This window comes from Morone saxatilis, unplaced genomic scaffold (genome assembly GCF_004916995.1).
Source record: "Morone saxatilis isolate NCDOM2014 unplaced genomic scaffold, NCSU_SB_2.0 Contig7, whole genome shotgun sequence".
In the NCBI taxonomy this organism is placed as follows: Eukaryota; Metazoa; Chordata; class Actinopteri; family Moronidae; genus Morone; species Morone saxatilis.
In genome coordinates, this window is record NW_023340246.1 from 12880467 (window position 1) to 12889597 (window position 9131).

The 9131-nt window shown below is 39.4% G+C and overlaps 1 protein-coding gene across 2 annotated transcripts in view; it reads right to left on the bottom strand.

The window, feature by feature from the left end:
• heca (hdc homolog, cell cycle regulator) overlaps nucleotides 1-9131 on the bottom strand; it is a 10257-nt gene that overhangs the window by 628 nt on the left and 498 nt on the right. Inside the window, exons 2-4 of one of the 2 annotated variants that reach the window (XM_035678706.1) lie at nucleotides 5207-6239; nucleotides 2308-2474; nucleotides 449-603 (exon numbers count right to left, since the gene is read on the bottom strand). In XM_035678706.1, coding sequence (XP_035534599.1) covers nucleotides 449-603; nucleotides 2308-2474; nucleotides 5207-6239 — 1355 coding nt within the window. Of the gene's footprint in view, nucleotides 1-448; nucleotides 604-2307; nucleotides 2475-5206; nucleotides 6255-9131 lie in introns of both variants that reach the window. The other variant, XM_035678705.1, reaches the window with a different exon arrangement.

A 9131-nucleotide genomic window follows, 5' to 3' on the forward strand; every position in this document is an offset into this window, starting at 1 on the left:
AACTGCTGCGATATCACATGCAACAAAAGCCGTTCTTAAATTCAAACTAAGCCTTGTTATAAGTGTTTACTTAATGGAGATTTGGGCATCAGGATTATTATTCATAAATATTTACACACAATAACAGCCCGCTGTAACTGTTTCAAAGCTTGCTAATTTACATATAGACTGAGGAGGTTAAAGAGGTGAAATGCTATTGAAAATGCTGTTTAATGACGATGTAAACTGGGAAGATTTTAAAGAGCATTAAACCTGAAAATTATAAAATGTTATGCTGATAACAGAATAAATCAGATTTCCATTCTATGATGAATTAATACTATTCACTTTGAAACACAGATTTCTCCGTGTAGGCTCATACGAACAAAACTAAATCATAACTACATTTGCAAAGCATTGTCTTCTGAGTTTAGTGTATCTCTTGGCCCCCTAAAAGTATTATATTTACCTGGCAACAGGGTGAAGCGGCAAGTATATCATAGGTGTACATGGTGCCCAGTTGATGCCAGCTCCCGTCCCAGCGTGACTTGCATTTGATGCAGACAATCTTGTGGACGCCTTCTAAACAATCCACGCAGATGGCGTAGAGGTGCATTAACCTGCCTGTTAGAAACAAAGCAGAATAGTTAGATACCACATAACAAGTCAGTCAGTTTGTCTCCAAGGGAATTTATCAGCCAAGAAAATCAATACAATAACAAAGTCCTGAATGCATCCATGGACTATTATCATGCTTCTACACTATGAGCACTACAAGCTTCTCTGCATATAGAGGTTGACTAGAAGTAATTAGCATGATGCCTTTAACTAATTTGGTTTCATGTCCTAAAAGACCACATAGAAACTTTCCCAGCTCTGTACAGCCTCTGTGTGAATGTGAAAAAAAAGCCATGCTTGTCTGCAAGTCATTTTATTTAGCAAGTGTTATTTTATTTACACGAGAGCTTTAAACCTCATCAAACTGAAGTTGTGGAGAAAATACAGCATACTACTATCTAAATAACTGTAAACATGAATGCATTCAGAGCCAAAGCTGGTTCACAAGGGAGTCATGATTATTGTGTTCTGGTGTGTTTTCTGTGAACTTGCTCACTAAAAACACACACATACTTTTCTGTTTTCTCAAGACAAAATAAAGCTCCAAACGTTACCTTCTTAAGGGAGAAAAAGCAGCTGAATAAACAAAGCAACACTGACAACACCAATTTTAATCAAACCCCGCTTTTTAACAGTACAGCACGATCCAACCATTTCTTTCGCCAACATTTATATTCTGCCTGACGCAGAAGCATGAAAAAAGGAATAAATACTCTGTATATCAAGGACCATACATATCAAAGCTTGTGGGTCAGCACATCAAAGAAGCTTCATGCAGCTGCCGTGCTAATTCACATTCATGTTAGACTGCGCAGAAGCCAGCAGAAAACCTTTTATCTATATACACAGTATGATCTTATTGATGGATCGTAATCTGTCTATACAGAAAGGAAAGCTAACACGGTTTGAACATTTTAGATAGAAAGTCATAATTTAATTGAGCAAAATGACATGCTAATGATTTCAATTAATGTAACCACTAAATATGTATTTTTTTCCTGATTAGAAAGCAATGCTGGCAGCTGATGTAGATCCACAGCCTGATAGCTACTTGCTTAATGTGTCACTGTAGGTTTATTAGATTAAACACTGTACCCACAGTAGAAATTAAACACAGTAAATAGCATTATCTTTTTTTCTCTAACTCGCAGATGGTAATTTTGGGTGTCTGTGAGGCTGCACTTCAGCATGCTCACAATGAACATGCTGAGGTTTTGCAGGTATTTATGTTCCTCGTCTTATTTTAGCGTGTCAGCATGCTAACATTTGCTGACTAGCATTAAAGTACAGCTGAGGTTTATGGAGATATTTAGTTATATACCAGAGCATTGGACAAATAAAAATATTGCTTGACGATGATGCTGCGTGAAACGTCATTGAAGTTATTTGAAGAACATGATTGCCTGAACCAAACTTTATGGCTATCCATCCAAGTAATGTCATTAAAGACCAAAAATGTCAACCTTGTGGGATCACCAGAGTCATTAGGATTCATCCTCTGGGAACAATCAATGTCTTTCTTCCAAATTTGATAGAAATGCATCCCATAGTTCTTGAGATATTTCAGTCTTGACCAAAGTGGTGGACTGACCCACCAACAGGCCTCCATAGACCCACACGGCTATTCACATATTTGTGAATCAAATGTACAATGTGTGCGTTATCTTAAGCTATGTTAACTCATGCCATGATCTTAAAACCAGGTCTGACCTTGAAGGTGGCAGGGGACGTCATACTCAATCTCGTCGTGGCGTGAAGGGCTGAGAAACAGAGTCCCGTCCACCAAAGGAAACTGTTCAAACACAGGCAGCGCTCTGTGGCACAGCGCGCAGTTGACCACGTTTCTCTGGCTCGCACTGAGGGCTGACAGGATAAACCTACAGGACAACATGGACAGACTCAGAGCACGGACGAGATATCTGAAACACCATAATGAAGTCCTCTACACTGGCAGCGGTTCTGGCAGATTTATGTGACATGCTTTCTTTTTTTGGTATGGTTTTAGTAGAGTTGTAAAAAAGTTCTACCAATCAATTTGCCAACTTTTCAGGCCGACACCAGTGACATTCAAGGTGAGACTAATAACTTGTTTACTTCTAATATGAAGGACCACAGCTCACTAACACCCATGAATGTCAATTCACAGTCTACATTTAGGCATGAAAATGAGTCTTTGTATTTATAATTTTGTAGTCCCATGAGACACATCATTTCAAGGTGGCTTTGAATTATTTCTGCATTAGGGAAACCCCACCTTTAATAAGGTGGTTAGGTGGTTTTAGTCTCTTACGATGGTTTATAGTGAATTCTGTTGTTGCCTATTTACACATACAGCAGATAAGGAGAAACATTAGCAATCATTTGAGGTCGTGTCCACCAGGAAAATGTCCAATATTTACTCTTCATTTAGCTCTGTTTTTGGTCTCTACCAAATCTTGAGAAAAACAACGGGGTCTTTAGCTGCTAAATGCTCCCCTATGTTCACCACCAGCTGGTCGCTAACTGTGTCTGTCTGCTGTTTGGTGCCGAGCAGGTAGTGTATGCTGGGTTTTTAGAGCTTTTTCACTCAAAACAGCTGCCTGCTGTTGCCAAAAGTAATGCTATGAGAGCGGTGAGAGTGAGTCAAGACAGTGAAGTTATGGCCAAACAACAATGAGCTGAAAGATACTGAAAAAGCTACGTAGAACAGAGGGAAGCTGCACAGTCCGGTATTCATCATGGTATGGTTGCTGAAATCTGATATACAAACATAAAATAAATATATAAATTATAAATATAAATACTTAACATAAATGAAAAGGATGGTCCAAATAACCAAGTAACCAAATACCATCTTTTGACAACAATTCTACAACAAGTGCGGGAGATTTTTGTTAAATACTGTACATTTTCATTGTGATCTGGTTCCTGCAATTAGGAGCAATAAAGCTTAAATTAGAAATTAAACACACACGGCTATTCTTTATAACGATTGTAAAGTTGTTAATAGACGCAAAAGGCCCTATCTACTAGTGTTTGGTTTGTCCGTTCTGTGCTACTATAGAAACATGGTGGTTCAACATGGTGGCCCTCCATGGAAGGTGACTTGTGACGTCTGTAGATAAAAACATTTAACATCCTCCTAAAAGTTACACACTGGACCTTTAAGAAATGTTGTAAGCACACAGCAGAATACAAGTTCTTTCATTTTGAGTTTCAATCAATAATAATAATTATAGAAGCTATTGTAATGGTGTCTTTACAGGATAGTGGATCAGTCCAGTTCACAGATTATTACACTGACTTCCTGTTTGTCAAATACTTGATTATCACTGCTGATTTATAAAGCACTGAACAGCTTAGGCTCAAAGTCTATTTGTGATCTGTCGCTCCATCACAAACCAGACCTCTCAGATGTGGAACAGGTTTGCTTTCTGTCCACAGAGTGGAGAATGCGAAGCAGCATTCAATTTTTACGCACCAAATATCTGGATCAAACTCCCAGAAAACTTTAGGTCTGCTACAACTCTTAAAACCTTCAATTTAGTCATATGCCTTCTAATAAATTCAAATTTGACAATTAACTTGACTTATAATTCTTGGCTGAGATGCAGAAACATCTGGTTTCATATGAACACACAAACTATAAACTGCAGTAAAACCACTTAACAAAAGCAATGTAACAAACTATTTCTTATAGGGATGCACAATATGGTTTTTCACCCAATATGATAAAATATAAATTACCTGAAGGCCAAAACCGATGATTGCACATAGAACCTCTAGTTTATACACAATTGAGAGTAAGAAAAGATGTGAGCGAAGATGGATGATTTAATATTGTGTTAAAACTTTTTCCCTCCTCTTAGAATCCTTGTGGACTTTGTATTGTCATGTTGTCTTCCTCTGAACCTGTGACCAACATCCCCACCAGTGATGACATATTTGGCTCGTGGCTCTACCCAGGTACAGCAGTTTGACGCCATGAGCTTGACAACAGCTGATGCGCTTGTTAAGTCAACGAAAGCAATGTTGGTTTTCTACTATCGGCTCTATTTAGCTGCATTTTTTGATCACATTTTGAGAACATTATATTGACCAAATGAATGAATGACTGCTGAAACTTCACTTAACTTATCAATTTAAGTTTCTAAAGAAACATGATGATGGTATTAGCAGACTTCCCAACATGCATCACAGTTTTAAAACTCACCAGACACAGCACTGTTTTATAGTTTGAGAAAAACAGACTTAATGGAAACCTGCTGTGTGTCTTCAAAACATGTTCAGTCATGGTTGTCTCTTTTCATAAATAATGAAAACACTGAACCATGATGAAGGTTAGTACTGAATTCAGTCCCTACCCACATTTACATATTGCCTTTATACTAACTTTGGTGCAACCAGCAGCAGTCACAGCGTCTGTCTTTCAAGTTCTTTTCTACCAGGAAAATGTTGATTCAACTTAATATCTTAAATTTGTCAAACTCGTTTTCTTAAATTCAGTTTACTTAGCTAGTTTAACATTTTCATAACTTATGAGGCATTTTTGAACTAATTAGTCAACTTAAGCTCAGGTAACCCATTTTAAGGGCAGGGGGGAAACTTTCTGACTTGAAATGTTTTGTACCTTCGCAGCTCTTCTCCCTGGCCTGCCTGGGCATCGTCCTCCATGCGGACGTGGTAGGTGTTGAGTTTATGTCGAGGGACGTGGGTGAGGAGCTCCGAGAGGTCCAGCCTCCTCAGGAACTGCACTGGGTGAGAGTGGGTGCCGTCACCCACGCTGCCAGAGGTGAGCCGGTGGTGGAGCGGGAGGGCGAAGGACAGCGGCAGGGGAAGAACAGACCCGGGGTCGAGGTGAGCTCCACCGCCGGAGGCTCCCATCGAGCAGCCACTGCTCCGACCGAGAGCTCCCCCGACCAGGAGGTGTTTCCTCTGCGGGTCCATGTGGACGGCTGATTTGAGGAACTCTCCCAGCGGACGGGTTCCTCTTAATCCTGCTCCTCCGCCTCCTGATGCGAGAAGAGCAGTGGGGGAGCAAGGGAAACCAGCTGGAGGAGATTGTCCTGGAGAGTCACATGGAGACTTCTGAGGAGGCCCCAGAGAAAAGGGTCCTCCTGCTGCTGCTCCCCTCTCTGAAGAGTTCTGACGGTCCAATGATTGTCTCCGAGGTAATTCCTGACTAGAGGCTCTGTGGGATAGTTTACCTCCTCCTACTGCTCCTCCAGGTAGTTTGCTTTTCTTGGGCTCCTCAAAAAGCCCGTCCCCGGACCCTGGCACCCCGCCACTAGCCCCATTCCTGCCTGTGCTCCTCTCAGATGGCTTCTTCTTGCGCTCATCCTGCATACGTTTCACCTGATACCAGTCAGTGTCTTTCTTTAGGTGGCCCTGGCCGCAGCGGCAGGAGCAGAACCTGAAGGCCAGGTCGTAGCCTTTCTTGGTCCACATGTTCTGCCGGCACTGCTTCTCGTTCCAGGACCGCGCGCGGCCGATGCAGTTGAACTGGACGAGGATGGAGCTCTCCCACTCGTAGAAACACTGCAGATGCATCCAGTTGCCGTAAGGGCAGAGCTCGTTGTTGCAGAGCACCCGCTGGTAGTCGTCCTTCTCCAGATCGATGGGACGGCCCAAGCTGCAGCCGAGAGGGGTTGCACACTGGCCCTCTGAGGGAGTAAAGTCAGTAAGGGGGAAGGAAAGAGGATGATTACATTGTTATTTATTCACATCACTTACATGTAATATTTACACGTATTCACTATAGGGCAGCAACTAATGATTGCTTTCATTATCGATTAATCTGCCTATTAAACATCAGAAAAAGACAAAAAATGCCCCATAATATCTCCTTTATTATCAAATAAGGCAAAGAAATACAGAAAATGCTCATATTTAAGACGCTAGAACCATAAAATGTTTGATATTTTCTGTTTAGTCTGGGAAATCAAAGATATTCAATTTACAAGTATGTAAAACATAGAAAAGCAAACAAATGCTCATATTTGAGAAGGTAGAATCAGTTATTATGTGGCACTTTTACTTGATATGTAATTTGATTTGGAGATGAATGATCACAGAGAATTAATCAGTGATTACTTTAATAATGGAATAATCTTTTAAGTTGTCTTCCAGGCAAAAATGTGCCGTTTTTTTCTTGTCTTAAATGATTGTAAACTGAATATCTTTTCTTTCTTTATATCTTTAGGTTTTGGACAGTTGGCTGTATAGTGCAAACAATCTGAATATATTACTTTTCATTGGTCATTCATTTACATTCATGGATTTTTCTTTTTTCCCCCCTTTTTTTTTGACATTTTGTAGAAACAAATTAAGTATTAAATGATTGAGAGAATAGTCTGCTGATTAATCAACAATCAAAATAATTATTAGTGCCGCCCCTAAAATGAAACAATTACTCGATTTATCTATTTGTTAATCAACGGAAAATGACTTAGAAACTATTTTGATAATCAAATAACTGTCCAGGTTACTTTTCAACCAAAAAACGGCCATAAAATTGCTGGTTCCTGCTTCTGATATGTGAGGAATGTGAGCTTTTCTTCTACTAGTCTGAGTACAGTTAATATGTTTGGCTCTGCAAAATTGTGATTTCCACACTCACACAAATATTAATCTTCAGATGAATCAATAATAGCTGCAGCCTAAAAATGATAATCAAAATTGCTGTCAGCTTCACTAACAAAGTCACAAACAATATATCTGAATAGCAGTGATTTTACAGGTGCCATTAAAGCCGTCCCTCCACCATAAGTTACATTAGCAAGATCACTGTCAACAACACAACATGAGGTGAAAATGTTAAAAGAGAGATTTCAGTGTCCTCGCTGCCTCCTCGCCATCGATCTATGAAATTCAACTAGGCCATCCAAGCCTGTGAGCAGCTCTATTCAAGCTCTGCCAATTGTCAAGTCTGGATGTGAATCAAGCAAATGTGGGCAAACAGTCTCTACAAGAAGTAGCTCATGATAATACACTGTGGGTGTGTGTGTCGGGGAATAGTTTCCTCCTTCCTTTTCCGGTACAGTGTCAGTGCTTTTTCTCTCTCTCGCTCTAAAGTCAACACACACTGACGAAAAATATACTTTCACAATGCATTTTTAGCCCTGTGCATCATTTTAGTGGCTAAGTGCTACACTGGGTTTATAGTCCAGGAATAAACAATAGCTCTATAAAGATATTTTATACACTTTACTTATTTTACCGTTGTGAAAAGGAAACATACATTTTTTTTATATGGGGCTGCATATGCTGCTGATGATTTCATTGATTAATTGATTAATTTTTTATCAAAATAATGTTGTGTCTTATTCAATTTGCTTGGTTTGTGTAACCAGTGGTCCGAAGCTTAAATGTCATTCAGTAAGACTATAATTTAAGATAAGGAAAAGCAATGAATCTACAAATGTTTTTCCTTGAAACATTACTTAAATGATCAATAATCAAAATAGTTGCAAGTCATTTTTCTATTGATCCATTTAATTATTCATATACTAATTGTTTCAGCATTGGGAAGTTAACTATAGTGACTAAATAAACATACTTTACTGTTTCGAATAATAAATACGATTAGTGCATCTTTATCTTTCTAAAACAATGTAGGTATAACATTACATTACATTAACAAATGTTATAACCATGTAATAAAATTACTATATTGACATTTATCAGAATATATTGCACCACTCACATCCTAATAACCTACATATGATCTGAGAAGCTGTTTTCTCCAGGAGCAAGTCAAGTTTTAAATCACATTTGTCCCACATTTACAAGGGCAAGAAACCCAGCATGGCAACTTTCTTCTATATTGTAAGTCTGTATGGGATGAAGTTGAACTTGAGTGCGCAGACAAGCGGCGAGGTGTCAGTATTACCCCTGAGGAAGGCCACATCCAAAAAAACTGTGTGGACAAGGTGCGCTTCAGGAAAAGAACAGCTGAGGCCTGCATATAGTAGCCCACACACCAAATGTAACAGCCATCGATCAGTAACGTGAATGTAATCACACTCAAATATGTGTTGCATTGTGTCATTCAGACTCCCTGTGAATACATTTCACAATAATGAGTGCTGTATTCATAAGAGATAATCCCTTTTTCCTAGGAGAGCATCGAGCCACCAACGTCCATTCATAAATCTGACAATTTAAAGATGTTTTGCTTATCAGGCATTATTAATACGTGCCAAAGCAAGACTAAAGACTTGTTAGGAAAATGAAACAACAATTCTCTAGTTCGGCTCACATCAGACACACCAAGTAACACCTGTATAAAATATATTTAAACTTTTTGCCCGCTGTTCCCACAATCTCCTTGTACCAAAACAAACCACTGTGTCCTTTAAAAACAAGCAATGCAATTACACGAAACGAGATATGAGTGCAGCTGAGTACAAACACATGCTGGTTCTCTCTCTCTCTCTCACACACACACACACACCGAAGACCACAAAAAAAGAAAACACCACTCTGATCATACAAGGCCTCAAGTCGTGATCGACCATTATAGCCTATGTTCACCGATAATAACCAAGCAGCCA